The following is a 16,862-nucleotide window of genomic DNA, read 5'->3' as shown; positions in this document are numbered from 1 at the left end:
CCGGGTGGGGCTCTGGAGGCTGGGCTTGACCCCTGCCCCTCTTTAGCTCTAGGCCGTGGAGTGGGTGATGCCTGCTGCTTCTTACATGGAGGCTGGCCCTCCTGAGCCCACAGGCTGTCAGCGCCCCGGGACTTGTTATGTCAGGAGAAGGCTGGCATTTGCAGATGACCCAAGCAGTTCCCCACATAGGTCCCTAGGTCATACATAGTGTGATAATTGGTTCTGTTGAACAGCATTTACATAATCGCTTCATCATTTAGGATTCTGTGAAAAATCTAGTCTCATGGGAGGAGGGAAAAAGTCAACCATTCTTTTTTTTTTTTTTCTGCTTTTTATTTTTTTATTTTTTTTTACTTTACAATACTGGATTGGTTTTGTCATACATTGACATGAATCCACACAGGTGCACATGAGTTCCCAAGGTTGAACCCCACTCTCGCCTCCCTCCCCATATCATCTCTCTGGGTCATCCCAGTGCACCATTCTTATCTTTTCAATGTTTGTATTTAAGGGAACCCACAGCTCAAACATTATTAAATAGCAGAAAAGAAAATTGCAATGACAAAGGGACCCTTTACAAAAGTACTTACAGCTTCCCTGGTGGCTCAGAATCCACCTGCATTGCAGGAGACCTGGGTTCGGAAAATCCCCTGGAGAAGAGAGCAGCTACACACTCCAGTATTCTGGCCTGGAGAATTCCATAAACAGAGGAGCAGGCCATGGGTTTGCAAAGAGTCAGGCATAACTGAGTGCCTTTCACTTTCAGTGTACTTGAAAAGTCCCTTGGGTTCCTTTACATTAAGACATCTTTGTCTTTACTATTGGGCTTCCCAGGTGGTGCTAGTGGTAAAGAACCCACCTGCCAATGCAGGTTAAGAGATGCCTTAACCTGAGGCGTTAAGAGACGCCAGTTGGATCGGTGGGTCAGAAAGAACCCCTGGAGAAGGGAATGGCAACCCACTCCAGTATTCTTGCCTGGAGAATCCCATGGACAGAGGAGCCTGGTGGGCTACAGTCTGTAAGGTTGCACAGATTCGGACACAACTGAAGCGACTTAGCACAGCAGTCTGTACTATTAAAGAAACACTGCCAAGGAACTCGGGTGTGTGTGTAGTGTGTGTATTGCTATGCGTGTATGCCTGTGTGTGGTATTTAGCATCTCTTTTCACTTTTCCCCATCCCTCACCTCCACACACACCTCGTGCAACATTTCAGTGCAGGTTACAGTCGAGGCACATGGGTGTTGTTACCCCACTCAGGGGTGTGGGGGTGGGGGTGGCGAAAGCCGACCCATCAGGTTCTGTATCAAGGGCACCTAGAGGAGACTTTTGGAATTGCCCTGCCAGCTGAAGGATCGCCCTGGACTCCTGCTGTCTTTCCGCTTGGGCCTCGAGGCGGGACCAGAGGATCGAAGTATCTTGGAAGGTGTGGGTCTAGGGTGTTGGAGTTGCTTCCCACCAAATTATTTTAAGTGATGGCCTCTGAAACGATGTCCCAAAGCAGAAGATTCCCCATGTCTGAACTGGTGCAGTGAGGTGGCAGAGAAAAGACTGCATCTGGGAAGGGTAGGGAAAAGCCTGCAATAGGGTCGAAACCCCTAGTCTCAAGGACTAGAGCCCTTTAATCAGACACCAAGGGAAGGAGGCAAGAGGCTATTAAGGGGCAAAGACAATAAAATTTTGGGAGGGTTGGGTTTTAAATAAGCTGAAACGAGTATTTGTGTTCAATTCAGTGATACTTTCCATTTCTAAAGTGTGCGCTCTGTTATTAATCATGAAGTTCCAAATCCTAGACACCCTTAAAAATCTCGAGGTGTGTGTCCACAGCCTGGCCACAGACCGCCCCCCACCTCCAAGCCCCTGAGCCCTCCCTGCCCCGTTAGGGCCTGTGGACACTGTGAGCCCATCTGGGAGAGAGGAGACCCTGGGTATGGCCGAGGGGCTCGCAGAGTAGAGGCTATGGTGTCGGCATGCTCCCCGCTTGGAGTCCTTTTCCTGGTTCCATCCAAGGGCCTTGCTGCTTAATGGAGATAGTTCTGATGTGACTGTCCTTCTGCTGTGCTTCAAAAACATGATTTTTTAAAACTACCTAGTATTTCATCCTTAGATTGTGTCGTAATTCTTTATCTTGCTCCTATTAATGATCTTTTTTTTTTTTCACAATATGAAGAGTGATATAGTGAAGATTTTCATAGATAAGTCTTCAGGTTCATCTTTGGTCGCTTCCTCAGGATGAATCTAAAAGTTAAATGGTTGTGCTGAAGGGTCTGCATGGTTTTAAGACTCTGATGCTGTGCTGCCAAAAGGCTGTACTTATTACCACTGCAGTGGTTACAAGAGACTGAGATTTGTCCTGCTATACCAACACTGTGTTTGTTTTCTTTCCTAAATTTGTCAATAAGATGGCTGAAAATGCTATAAAATTTTAACTATAAATTGCCATGACTGCTGGTGAGGTTGAACCAGCATGTTCTTCATGTGTTTATTAGCTGATATTCGATGATTTTGTCATGTTCTTTTAAATTTTTCATTTGAAGTACTTGTCTTAGGAACTTGAAATTTTATGAAAGATTTTATGCCTCTAGCAGGTATTTTTATGCATTTGTCTTCCTGTTGCTTTTATTTATGGTCAGTATTTTTAACGTGCAAAGGGTTTTCATTTCCACATAGGCACAGCTGTTGAGGGCCTTCCTAGGTGGCACTAGTGTTAAAGAACCTGCTTACAATATGGGAGACATAAGAGACTGGAGTTCGATCCCTGAGTTGGGAAGACCCATGGAGGAGGGCATGGCAAGCCACTCCATTTTTTGCCAGGAAAATCCCATGGACAGAGGAGCCTGGTAGGCTACAGTCCGTAGGGTCGCACAGAATCAGACTTAACAGGCACGCACTGCTGTTAATCGTGTTATTTGTTCTCATGCTTAAAAAAAACCCTGCTCTGTCCCAAGGCCAGGTAAGTAAATAGACCACCTGGTTGTTTTATAATGTGATTTTGTGCTCTTTGCACTTGGAATTTATTTTGGTATGTGGCATCAGTCAGGGTGCTACTATTTTTTTTGATAAGTGGCAAAGATTGGTTGACCAAGCAGCCCCACCTCTGTTCCTGAACCATTGATCAAATAATTATTTTTTCCCTACTTATTATATCACCCAGATGATAGAGTCTCCTATGTTCTAAAGACTGCTTGCCAGCTTTATACTGTCTTCTATTATGAACATATATGCTCTTGTAAAAGGTGAGCAGAATTTCCCATTTCAGAAAACATGTAACTGCTTATGAACATTCTGTTGTTTAGTTACTCAGTCGAGTTTTAATCTTTGTGACCCCAGGGACTGCAGCATGCCAGGCTTCTCTGTCCTTCACCATCTCCCTGAGCTTGCTCAAACTCAGGTCCATTGAGTCAGCGTTACCATCCAACCATCGCATCCTCTGTCATCACCTTCTCCTCCTGCCTTCAATCCTTCCCAACATCATGGTCTTTTCCAGTGAGTCAGCTCTTTATATCAAGTGGCCAAAGTATTGGAGGTTCAGCTTCAGCATCAGTCCTTCCAATGAATATTCAGGGTTGATTTGCTTTAGGACGGACTGATTGGATTTCCATGCAGTCAAGGGACTCTCATGAGTCTTCTCCAACACCTCAGTTCAAAAGCACCAATTCTTCAGAGCTCAGCCTTGTTTGTAGTCCAGCTCTCACATCCATACATGACTACTGAAAAACCATAGCTTTGACCTTTGTCGGCAAAGTGATGTCTCTGGTTTTTAATACACTGTCTAGGTTAGTCATAGCTTTTCTTCCAAGGAGCAAGAGTCTTTTAATTTCATGGCTGCAGTCACCATCTGCAGTGATTTTGGAGCCCTAAAAGATAAACTCTGTCACTGTTTCCATTGTTTCCCCATCTATTTGTGATGAAGTGGTGGGACCAGATGCCATGATCATCTTTTTTTTGAGTGTTGAGTTTTGAATGTTAAGTCAGCTTTTTCACTCTTCTCTTTCACCTTCATCAAGAGGCTCTTTTGTTCCTTTTTGCTTTTTGCCATAAGAGTGGTGTCATCTGCATATCTGAAGTGAAAGAAGAGAGTGAAGTCAGTAAGTCGTGTCATCTCTTTGCCACCCCATGGACTGTAGCCTACCAGGCTCCTCCATCCATGGAATTTTCCAAGCAAGAGTACTGGAGTGGGTGGCCATTTCCTTCTCCAGAGGATCTTCCCGACCCAGCAATTGAAGCCGAGTCTCCCATATTGCAGGCAGATGTTTTACCACCTGAGGCTCCAGGGAATCTGAGGTTATTGACATTTCTCCTGGCAATCTTGATTCCAGCTTGTGCTTCATCCAGCTCGGCATTCTGCATGCTATACTCTGTATCTAAGTTAAATAAGCAGGGTGACAGTGTACAGCCTTGACTTACTCCTTTCTTGATTTGGAACCAGTGTGTTGTACATGTCCCATTCTAACTGTTGCTTCGTGACCTGCATACAGGTTTCACAGCAGGCAGGTCAGGTAGTCTGTTATTCCCATCTCATGAAGAATTTTCCAGTTTGTTGTGATCCATACAATCAAAGCCTTTAGCATAGTCAGTGAAGCAGAAGTAGATTTTTTTTTTTTTAATTCTCTTGCTTTTTCTATGATCCAGCAGATGTTGGCAGTTTGATCTCTAGTTCCTCTACCTGTTCTAAATCCAGCTTAAACATCTGGAAGTTCTCGGTTCATGTACTCTTGAAGCCTAGGTTGGAGAACTTTGAGCAGTACTTTGTTGCTGTGTGAAATGAGTGCAGTTGTGCAGTAGTTTGAGCATTCTTTGGCATTACTTTTCTTTGGGATTGGAATGAAAATTGACCTTTTCCAGTCCTGTGACCACTGCTGAGTTTTCCAAATTTGCTGGCATATTGAGTGCAGCACTTTCACAGCATCATCTTTTACGATTTGAAATAGCTCCACTGGAATTCCATCACCTCCACGAGCTTTGTTTGTAGTGATGATTCCTAAGGCCCACTTGATTTCACACTCCAGAATGTCTGGCTCCAGGTTAGTGATCACACCATCATGGTTATCTGGGTCGTTATGATCTTTTTCGTGTAGTTCTTCTGTGTTTTCTTGCCACCTCTTCTTAATATCTTCTGCATCTGTTAGATCCATACCATTTCTGTCCTTTATTGTGCCCATCCTGGCATGAAGTGTTCCCTTGGTATCTCTAATTTTCTTGAAGAGATCTCTAGTCTTTCCCATTCTATTGTTTACCTTTATTTTGCATTGATCACTGAGGAAAGCTTTCTTCTCTCTCCTTGCTCTTCTTTGGAACTCTGCATTCAAATGGGTCTATCTTTCCTTTTCTCCTTTGCTTTTTACTTCTCTTCTTTTCACAGCTATTTGCAAGGCCACCTCAGATAGCCATTTTGCCTTTTTGCGTTTCTTTTTCTTTGGGATGATCTTGATCCCTGCCTCCTGTATGATGTCACGAACTTCCATCCATAGTTCTTCAGCCACTCTGTCTATCAGATCTAATCCCTTGAATCTATTTGTCACTTCTACTGTAAGGGATTTGATTTAGGTCATACCTGAATGGTCTATTGGTTTTCTGCTTTCTTCAATTTAAGTTTTAATTTGGCAATAAGGAGTTCATGATCTGAGCCACAATCAGCTCCCAGTCTTATTTTTGCTGACTATAGAGCTTCTCCACCTTTGGCTACAAAGAATATAATCAATTTGATTTTGGTATTGACCATCTGGTGATGTCCATGTGTAGAGTCTTCTCTTGTGTTGTTGGAAGAGGGTGTTTGCTATGACCAGTGCATTCTCTTGGCAAAACTCTGTTAGCCTTTGCCCTGCTTCATTTTGTACTCCAAGGCCAAACTTGCCTGTTACTGAAGGTGTCTCTTGACTTCCTACTTTTTCATTCCAGTCCCCTGTAATGAAAAGGATATCTTTTTTTTTTTTTGGTGTTAGTTCTAGAAGTTCTTGTATGTCTTCATAGAACTGTTCAGCTTCTTCAGCGTTAATGGTTGGAACATAGACTTGGATTAATGTGATATTGAATGATTTGCCTTGGAAATGAACAGAGGTCATTCTGTCACTTTTGAGATTGCACCCAAGTACTGCATTTCAGACTCTTGTTGCCTATGATGGCTACTCCATTTCTTCTAAGGGATTCTTGCCCACAGTAGTAGATATAATGGTCCTCTGAATTAAATGCACCCGTTTGGGTCCATTTTAGTTCTCTGATTCCTAAAATGTGGGTGTTCACTCTTGCCATCTCCAGTTTGACCACTTCCAATTTACCTTTTTCATGGACCTGACATCCCAGGTTCCTACGTAATATTGCTCTTCACAGCATCGGACTTTACTGTCATTGCCAGACACATCCATAGCTGGGCATTGTTTCCACTGTGGCTCAGCCTCCTCTTTCCTTCTGGAACTGTTTTTCTGCTCTTCTCCAGCAGCATGTTGGCCACCTACTTGGGCATTGTTTCCACTGTGGCTCAGCCTCCTCTTTCCTTCTGGAACTGTTTTTCTGCTCTTCTCCAGCAGCATATCGGGCACCTACCAACCTGGGCAGTTCATCTTTCAGTGTCACATCTTTTCGCTTTTTCATACTGAACATTTTAGGGATTGATTTGTTATTCTTTACTGTGGATTCTAAGGGAGAATGAGCGCTCTTTCAGAAAGTGTGAGCCCTGTCATTGTTCAGTTACTCAATTGTGTCCAGTTCATTGCAACCCCATGGACCGCGGCATGCCAGACTTCCCTGTCCTTCACCGTCTCTATGAGCTTGCGCAGACTCCAGTCCATTGAGTCAGTCATGCCGTCCAGCCCTCTCATCCTCTGTCATCCCCTTCTCCTCCTGCCTTCAGCCTTTGCCAGCATCGGGGTCTTTTCTAGTGATTTGGCTCTTCATATCAGGTGCCAAAGTTTTGGAGCTTCAGCATCAGTCCTTCCAGTGAATATTCAGGATTGATCTTCTTTAGGATGGACTGGTTGGATCTCCTTGCAATCCAAGGGACTCTCAAGAGTCTTCTTCAACACTACAGTTCAAAAGCATCAATTCTTCAGCACCCAGTCTTCAGTGTGAGGGTATGCAGGCTCTTTAAGTTACATGCTGTCATTTACCCAGAGTCATCCCCATGAAGAACCAAATCCTTTTTGAGTCTTCCATCTCCCTCTTTGCCCATAGAGTTCAGAGTCCATGAGGCTCGTGTGGGTGTGGAATGTTTGCATATCAGATATCAGGTCTGTGTGTTAGGTCTTGACTCATTCGTTCAGACTTAGAGAAGGGCAGAAAGGACGTCAGCCCAGCCAGAAAAAACCTGGAGGAGGTGGAGAGACAGACCCCTGCAACAGGAAGACAGGTAGTTCTGTCATAGGCCCATGTGAACCTACAGTGTCACAGAGGTTTACTCTTAGAATATAGATGTGCAGAGGGTCACACCAAGCCACAGACATACAAGGGTGCACCCAGAGACAACACATCATCCCTGGTTATGACGTCAGCAGAGACAGTAAATATCACATAACCTCTTGTCAATATTCCAATGTCTAAAACTTTCCATTCCTCAGAAAACAATATTAATAGGACAGCAGTCTCACCCTTTTCATCTTGAGTAGTATCTGAAATCTAAGGTATCACCAGGGAGGAGGCTGGACTGGTAATAACCTTGGAGAAATGCTCAAAGAGATTGACAGAAACCTGGATTTTGAAGCCAGTCTTCTATTTCCAGCTGTAATCCTCATTTAAGTTCAAAAGTGTGAAGGAATAGGGAGGAAACTTCTTCTTCCGAGAGAAGGGGAGCAGGCCTCTCACACCTGGGTGAGCAGCCCTGAAGCTACTGCCCTGCCGGTGCTGAGGGCAGCCGGTGGGAACCGCAGGGCCCCGGCCAGCACCATGCCCTCATCCCTGGAGAGTGGACCCGACCCGCTGGGACCCTGCTGCCTCAGAGCGAGGCGTCCCCTGCCTCTGGGAAGAGAGAAGGGAGGGGATTTTATCAGACAGTCTGACCTGCTCATACCCACATGGATCTGGGAAGCCCTAAGGGGGCCTCTTTAGCCCCAGAGGAGGCTGTAGTTGAAAGTCAGGCAAATTAAAATAGAGCTGGCGATGGGAAGCCTCCCTGGGCCATGCACCCAGGCCAGGTGTGAGGTGGGGGTGTTTGCTCTCTTGTGTTTGGGGTTGGGTGGTGAGCAGAGGCCCCAGGGCAGGTCCCCACAGGAAGGGTGCTGTAGAGAGACCGCCCTCCGTGGAGGCGGAGAGCCCAGCCTTGGAGGACCTGCATGTGGCCGCGGCATCCGACAGTAGAGTGTCTCTGTGGAGAGAAGCTCTCAGGATCCGGGCCCCAGGAGCCTCTGACTGGGAGGAGGCCCTGGACGGGCACCATGGTTCTTTGAGGTCTTGAGGCTTTAGAAAGCGTGTTGCCTGGGTGCTGCCCAAGCGTCCCCACACCTCCAGAGCTAGCTTCTCAGCCTCTCATAAGATCTCCAGGCACTCCAGTGCAGAAAGTCAGTATTTGGGGAGCAGGGATGGGAGACAAAAAACTGTCCTGGTTTAGGGCTGAGTCTGAGCAGATGGATCGGTGTGACTCTTGTCTCCCTCCCCCTCAGTGGGGAGGGGGTGACGAGCCATTTTTACTTCAACTACTGGAGAAGGGAAGGCTACCCAATCTAGTATTCTGACCTGGAGGATTCCTTGGACTGTATAGTCCATGGGGTCGCAGAGTTGGACAGGACTGAGTGACTTTCACTACTCACACATATTTCAGTTCAGTCAGTTCAGTCGCTCAGTCGTGTCCGACTCTTTCTGACCCCATGAATCGCAGCACACCAGGCCTCCCTGTCCATCACCAGCTCCCAGAGTTCACTCAGACTCAACATCCATCGAGTCAGTGATGCCATCCAGCCATCTCATCCTCTGTCGTCCCCTTCTCCTCCTGCCCCCAACCCCTCCCAGCATCAGAATCTTTTCCAGTGAGTCAACTCTTAGCATGAGGTGGCCAAAGTACTGGAGTTTCAGCTTTAGCATCATTCCTTCCAAAGAAATCCCAGGGCTGATCTCCTTCAGAATGGACTGGTTGGATCTCCTTGCAGTCCAAGGGACTCTCAAGAGTCTTCTCCAACACCACAGTTCAAAAGCATCAGTTCTTCAGCACTTAGCTTTCTTCACAGTCCAACTCTCACATCCATACATGACCACAGAAAAAACCATAGCCTTGACTAGATGGACCTTTGTTAGCAAAGTAATGTCTCTGCTTTTGAATATGCTGTCTAGGTTGGTCATAACTTTTCCTCCAAGGAGTAAGCGTCTTTTAATTTCATGGCTGCAGTCACCATCTACAGTGATTTTGGAGCCCCCCAAAATAAAGTCTGACACTGTTTCCACTGTTTCCCCATCTATTTCCCATGAAGTGATGGGACCAGATGCCATGATCTTCGTTTTCTAAATGTTGAGCTTTAAGCCAACTTTTTTACTCTCCACTTTCACTTTCATCAAGAGGCTTTTTAGCTCCTCTTCACTTTCTGCCATAGGGTGGTATCATCTGCATATCTGAGATTATTGATATTTCTCCTGGCAATCTTGATTCCAGCTTGTGCTTCTTCCATTCCAGCGTTTTTCATGATGTACTCTGCATATAAGTTAAATAAGCAAGGTGACAATATACAGCCTTGACGTACTCCTTTTCCTATTTGGAACCAGTCTGTTGTTCCATGTCCAGTTCTAACTGTTGCTTCCTGACCTGCATATAGGTTTCTCAAGAGGCAGGTGAGGTGGTCTGGTATTCCCATCTCTTTCAGAATTTTCCACAGTTTATTGTGATCCACATAGTCAAAGGCTTTGGCATAGTCAATAAAGCAGAAATAGATGTTTTCTGGAACTCTCTTGCTTTTTCCATGATCCAGCAGATGTTGGCAATTTGATCTCTGGTTCCTCTGCCTTTTCTAAACCCAGCTTGAACATCTGGAAGTTCACGGTTTACGTACTGCTGAAGTCTGGCTTGGAGAATTGTGAGCATGACTTTGCTAGCGCATGAGATGAGTGCAATTGTGTGGTGGTTTGAGCATTCTTTGGCATTGCCTTTCTTTGGGATTGGAATAAAAATTGACCTTTTCCAGTCCTGTGACCACTGCTGAGTTTTCCAAATTTGCTGGCAAATTGAGTGCAGTATTTTCACAGCATCACCTTTCAGGATTGGAAATAGCTCAATTGGAATTCCATCACCTCCACTAGCTTTGTTCGTAGTGATGCTTTCTAAGGCCCACCTGCCTTCACATTCCAGGATGTCTGGCTCTAGGTGAGGGATCACACCATTGTGATTATCTTGGTCATGAAGATCTTTTTTGTACAGTTTTTCTGTGTCTTCTTGCCACCTCTTCTTAATATCTTATGCTTCTGTTAGGTCCATACCATTTCTGTCCTTCGTGGAGCCCATGTTTGCATGAAATATTCCCTTGGTATCTCTAATCTTCTTGAAGAGATCTCTAGTCTTTCCCATTCTGTTGTTTTCCTCTATTTCTTTGCCTTGATCACGGAGGAAGGCTTTCTTATCTCTCCTTGCTATTATTTGGAACTCTGCATTCAGATGCTTATATCTTTCCTTTTCTCCTTTGCTTTTCCCTTCTCTTCTTTTCACAGCTATTTGTAAGGCCTCCCGAGACAGCCATTTTGCTTTTTTGCGTTTCTTTTCCATGGGGGTGGTCTTGATCCCTGTCTCCTGTACAATGTCATGAACCTCATTCCATAGTTCATCAGGCACTCTATCTATCAGATCTAGGACCTTAAATCTATTTCTCTCTTCCACTGTATAATCATAAGGGATTTGATTTAGGTCATACCTGAATCGTCTAGCGGTTTTCCCTACCTTCTTCAATTTCAGTCTGAATTTGGCAATAAGGAGTTCATGATCTGAGCCACAGTCTGCTCCTGGTCTTGTTTTTGTTGACTGTATAGAGCTTCTCCATTTTTGGCTGCAAAGAATAGAATCAATCTGATTTCGGTGTTGACCATCTGGTGATGTCCATGTGTAGTCTTCTCTTGTGTTGTTAGAAGAGGGTGTTTGCTGTGACCTGTGCATTTTCTTGGCACTGAAAGGTCGCAGGTGGCTGCGACCAGCGCACATAGCGTGGCCGAGAGGAGCTACCCCACGTCCAAGGTCAGGGGCAAAAGCTGGGAGGACCCCATTCCCAAGATGCAGCGGCCAAGAGGAGTTACCCCACGTCCAAGGTCAGGGGCAGTGGCCGAGAGTGCCAGGCTGCGATGGCGCTGGAATGGCCGAGAGGAGCTACCCAAGTCCAAGGTCAGGGGCGGCGGCCGGGAGGAGCTACCCCACACATATTTAAACAGTGCTAAAATTTCACAGCCCTGCGAACTAATCCCTGAAAACAGTGGCATTCTTCTCCCTCACATGGTGCTGCTGCAGGGGAGGCTCCTCAGAGGAAGTGCTGTGTAACTCTCACCACACTTGACCGTCTTTCCAGCCCGCACATCACCTCTGGGGGTGCAGTGGACGGCCCCCCTATTCAGGGCAGGTCTCGGAAGACAGGTTATTGGGCAGCAGGCTGGAGAGGGCTGACTGATCTCTCTCTGCTTCTCACTCCTGGTCGGTGGAATGTTTCACTCTTGCCGTGACTTTGGTCGTGACCCTGGGACTCAGTTCCATTTGTGTTAAGGAGGATACGGTGTTTGAAGGCATGTGAGAGAGTGCATTTGAGGATCAGTAAAGGGTAAAGGGTTCTGTCCACAGTGGAGGCGTAGCAGAGCCTGGGGTCAGGCGGCTCCTGGTTCTTCTGAACCCTGCCTTGAGCAGAGCAGGTGGACCGGATCCCTGGCCCCCTGACAGTGGTGGCCACCTCCTTGCACTGCTCTCAGACCTGGCAGATGGAGTGGGAGCCTGGGGAAGGGAGCGGGGGCCTGGGGAAGGGAGCGGGGGCCGAGGGGAAGGGAGCGGGAGCCTGGGGAAGGGAGCGGGGGCCTGGGGAAGGGAGCGGGGGCCGGGGGAAGGGAGCGGGAGCCTGGGGAAGGGAGCGGGGGCCGGGGGAAGGGAGCGGGGGCCGGGGGAAGGGAGCGGGGGCCGGGGGAAGGGAGCGGGGGCCGGGGGAAGGGAGCGGGAGCCGCGGGGAAGGGAGCGGGGGCCTGGGGAGGGAGCGGGGGCCTGGGGAAGGGAGCGGGGGCCTGGGGAAGGGAGTGGGAGCCTGGGGGAGGGAGCAGGGGCCAGTGAGCCCTGGCCTCCGCTCTGCTCTCAGGGCCCTGTCGGATGCTCCAGCCCTGCTCCGCTCACACCCGCCTTTGCCATTATCTGTCGCGGGCCCTGCCCTGGTCTGTGCTGCGACTCCATGTTCTTTGCTCACCTGCCCGTGTTTTCCTCAGCTCCCCTGAAGCCTCAGTGATGTTGTTGATAGTGGTTTTTTCCATCTCCTCCCCTGCTGTCTGTCTTGACAAGCAGACAGGATGGAGAAGAACGTGATCTGAATGGGGGTCCGCAGGGGTCTTGACAAGCAGACAGGATGGAGAAGACCGTGCCCTGAACGGGGGTCCGCAGGGGAGGCTCAGAGGGGGTGTCCCGCCTGTCTCTGCAGGAGCGATCATCAAGAGGAGGAGCGGGGAGATCCCCTGCCCGCTGGCCGTGGAGGCCTTCGCGGCCCACCTCAGCTACATCTGCAAGTACGACGACAAGTACAGCAAGTAAGTGAGCCGGCGCCGGCGAGCGTCGCGGGGCCTCGCTGCCGAGAGCGGGGGCTACCGCATGATCAGCTGCCCCATCAGAGCTGACAGATGAAGACCCTGAGAGAGAAAACCCTGAGCCCTCAGCCCGGCGTCCCCCAGGGCCCGGCCACGCGGCCACCCCCACCTCCCGCCGCCCGGCTGCCCGCACTGTGGCCCTGCCTGTTCCCCCTCCTCCACGTCCGCCGTCGGGCCCGACCCCGCCCGCTATCGTCCCTGAGGCCCTGCCCAGCGTCCCCTCCGCAGATGGGGCGCGGTCCCTCACGTCAGTGGGTGAGCCGTGGTTACTGAGTCGTTTCACGTGTGAGTGTGGGCTCAGGCGCAGTATCACCATGAGTGCACACGTGGGGACCACACGCATATGCGTGCCCCAGTGCTGTCTCCAGGCGGCTCCCATGCCCACATCGGGAGCTGCTGAACCTTGGCCTGTTAACTGCTGGGCCTGAACCTCACAATCTAAAACAGGGTGAGACTAACCCAGAGGGCGGTGGGCGTTTTTCTCAGCCCTCCTTGAGGGTCATTGACGTCTCCCAGGCTGCTTGGTGGGGAGGGCAGTGCAGGAACCTGGGCCTCCTGGAAAAGCCCAGAGGTAGAGGGCGCCCCACTCCCTCAGAGTCACTACAGTCTTCCTGGAGCCCTGGCCTGCCTGGCAGCTCATGGGCCTGGGTGGTGCTCACAGGGCAGTCTGTGTGATGAAGCAGACATTGCAGGCTGCCCTGGCTGGGCGCCTCAGTGGTGCGGAGGTTGCTGACCCTCCAACACCCGGCATTTGGGGTGCAGAGACACACATGCCTGCAGAGGGCAGCGGCCCAGGGGTGGGTCCTGAGGCGGGGCTCTCCAGCAGAGAAGGCTCTCCTGAGGTGACAGCTGTCCTCCGTCTGGGGGAAGGTGGGGCAGTGAAGAGAAGAGCGAGGAGCTGCGGGTGGTCGTGGCAGGAGGGGCTCGGGACGCGCCACGCTTGTGCAGGGAAGCCCGCAGCCCTGTGTCCTCCTGAGCCCCAGCCACACCACACAGGCCTGGCTCCTGGTTCAGTGGCCCCTGCGGTGACCCACCTCCTCCACCTGATCCTTTCCTAGGGACTATTTTCATCATAAGTAAAGTTCATGTGCCTGAGCCTCAGTGAGAGCTGTCCTCCCCGCTCCCTGTTCCCCTCTCCCCAGCCTGATTCCCACGCCCACACTCCCAACAGCACCCTGTTGAGCCTGACGAGGCCTTTGGGAATCTCTCCTGCACGGGGCACCTGGGCTCCATCTGAGTCAGCCCTTTTTACCCTTCTGTCCTCTTAGGTATTTCATTTCTCATAAACCGAACAAGACCTGGCAACAGGTGTTCTGGTTTGCCGTCAGCATAGCCGTCAATAACGCCTACATTCTGTACAAGATGTCAGATGCCTACCACGTGAAGAGGTACAGCCGGGCCCAGTTTGGTGAGAGACTCGTGCAAGAGCTGCTGGGCCTGGAGGATACCTCTCCAAGCCTCTGATGTCCTGGGCGTGGCCCGGGCTAGGTAAGGACCAGGTCCAGGGAGGGGCGGGGGAGCCTGATGTCTGCCCTGCCGGTCAGAGACCCGTGGACGCCCTGTGTGTGGCTACAGTCCAGGCGGGGTGCTCAGGGCCTCTGGAGGCGCCAGGATGGACCTGGTCAGAGGGGAGCAGCATCCGGTCTCCACACAGAGAAGAGCACGGCTTCCCTCCGGAGAGTGGCCACCACCTTGGCGTGAGCACCCGGCAGGTGTGGCCCTGAGCCAGACCTTCCATGCCACCAGCGCAGGGCAGGGCACCCTTGCAGTCCCCCTGGAGGCCATTGGGAGCCCGTTCAGCACAGGGAACCCGGGAGGGCTGCTGCCATCGTGGGCGCCAGGGATGGAACGAGCTGGTGAAGATGAAAGATGTCCACGCCATGGTTCAGGTCACGCAGTGTCTGAGGGTGATGGGAAGGGAGCCAGCTGGGCCGTGTGCAGCTGGGATTGTCTGGGGTTGTGTAGGAGCCCAGAGGGTTTGCCAGTGTTTGCCTCGAGTGGGCAGCTCAGAACAGGGCTCGTAGCAGAAGGAACAGCCTGGCATGGCTGAAAGGCAGTGTTGGTATGGGGAGTGGGGCCACTCTGGTGTGTGCACACGGCACTCCTGCCTGTCCCGGAGTGGCTGGTGTATGGGGAGAAAGACGGTGACAGGATGGCGGTGAAGTGTGATGCTGTTCTTATTTTTAGATATATCTTCAGGTTATTTTCTTACTGTTGCTCAAGATCTTCTGTAAAAGGAAATGTCCCTCTTCTGTCCTCACCCTCTCACCCCACCCTGTTGTGGCTCCTTGCATGATCACGGGCCTGGGCCTGAACCTGGGCCAGAAAGGGTACTTTGCATCCATCAGACCATGGGGGCCTGTGGGCCTTGAGCTTTGCACAGACACCGTCACTGGCAGAATTACTTGTTTTGGAAAATACACAGCACGGCTGAGACAAGATTGTCTCTGTGGGTGACCACGCTCTCTCCCTCTCGTGTGGTCCCTGGGCAGTGCTGGCCAGCCTCACTGCCTGCCTTGTGATGGTGTGGCGGGCATTGGCAGACCCCCCTGTACAGCTTGGCTGAGTGTGACTCCCAGAGCCTGGGGTCTGCTCACCACCAGCCTGAAAGGCCTCCATGATGAGCAGCTGGCAGCAAGGGCTCTACTTACTTCTCAGAACACCTGGGCCTTCTCTGAACCAAGGTTCACACGTCTCCCTGGGAGACCTCCGCTAGGGTGGTCGGCTGGTCTGGCTGTCCCCACAGATAAGAAACGAGTAATTTCTGAAGTTACGTGATCTCCCTTCAACCCAATCTATGTCACCCCTTTATTTTCACAAACGCACACCTCCTCTACTCAGGCTTTGGGATGTTCTTCCGTGTCGTCACTCCGTTAATCGCAAGTGTTGCTGGCGGCATGCTCCGGATCACATCGTATCTGTACCCAGTTCACGACCTCGCCCTGTGGCTTTAACTCGATGCCACGGATTGTAGGCCGAATTTTAAATTGTGTTTCAAAACACCTTTGCCGTGTCCTTTAATTGGATTGAAAGAACTTTTACCACATGGAGAAATCTATTTTTAATTTGTGATGCTTTTCTACAAGGTCCACTATTTCTGAGTTTAATGCATTTCCAACACTTAGGGAGACTAATGGAAGCTGATGAATTTTCTTTTCTGTCCAAGTAAGTAAAAGAAAAAATAAAAGTCTATTTAGATGTTGACTCTTTGTTAATATGTGAGTTTGTTTAAAAGGTCACAGACAAAACTCCAGGCCGCTCTTGTGAGTCTTGACGTCGTGTATAGTCTAGTCTATATGATCTTGCCACTCTAGTGTCGTGAACCAGCGAGCAGTTTAGAAGAAAAACCCAGCTGACTGTTGATGGGTAGAAACGCACCTGATGCCCTGTCCTGTGACTGCTCAGTTGTGCCGATAGATGCCTCTGCCATTAGATGCATCATGCCTGTCTCCACCCGGGTCTGTTCTCTGCTAGGCCGTGTGTCGTTCTTACTCAACTCCAGAGGTGCTGCTGTGACCAATAGAGGGTGACTTCACATTACCAGGCAATTATAGAGTAATTATCCCATGTTAGTGCTCTGGTTTTAAGATGGTGGCCCCCTGGTTTCTGATAAATGATAGAGAGACCAGCAGGTTAGCTGGGTTTCTGGTGGAACCTGTTGTGATAGCATCAGCTCTTGGGTTCAAAGGGATTTCTCTTCTCTTTCTAGGAGGACAAAATGCCAGGCGGCACTGACTAGGAAAGCCTGCAGGGACCTGGACTGCACCCATGGATGGGGTGTGGGGTAACTGGTCAGAAGTCACCAGACTCCCTTCCTCCCTGGGTCTGAAGGCTGGCCGGTCCGCACTGGACAGGCTCACTGGGAAGCTGGTCATTGTTCTCGACCAGGAAGGGGCCCAGCTAGAGGTTCTCAGGGGAGAGGCTGCCAGCAGGGCCCTGGCAGAGGCTGGGAGGTAGGTGGCCCCTTCATTCTGTGGCAAACCAGTCCCGTGGCAGGTCTTTGCTGCAGGGTCTAGAAAGGAAGGGTGGACAGTGAGCTCCCAGCCCTGTCGGGAAAGCACCAGCAGGACTTCTAAGCTTCTCCAGAGAACATCTAGTAGCTGAAAGCAAGGTAGACTGCCGGGCTCCGCACAGTCTCTGCTGTGT

The 16,862-nt window shown here is 50.0% G+C and overlaps 1 protein-coding gene across 1 annotated transcript in view; it reads left to right on the top strand.

Moving 5' to 3' along the window:
- PGBD5 (piggyBac transposable element derived 5) overlaps positions 1-15,920 on the top strand; it is a 102,774-nt gene extending 86,854 nt beyond the window's left edge. The window contains exons 6-7 of the mRNA XM_012104935.4: positions 12,554-12,659; positions 13,985-15,920. Coding sequence (XP_011960325.2) covers positions 12,554-12,659; positions 13,985-14,180 — 302 coding nt within the window. The 3' untranslated portion in view covers positions 14,181-15,920. The remainder of the gene's footprint in view (positions 1-12,553; positions 12,660-13,984) is intronic.
- The last annotated feature ends 942 nt before the right edge of the window (positions 15,921-16,862 follow it).

This window comes from Ovis aries, chromosome 25, assembly GCF_016772045.2.
Source record: "Ovis aries strain OAR_USU_Benz2616 breed Rambouillet chromosome 25, ARS-UI_Ramb_v3.0, whole genome shotgun sequence".
In the NCBI taxonomy this organism is placed as follows: Eukaryota; Metazoa; Chordata; class Mammalia; order Artiodactyla; family Bovidae; genus Ovis; species Ovis aries.
This window is presented reverse-complemented; position numbering and strand designations above follow the sequence as displayed.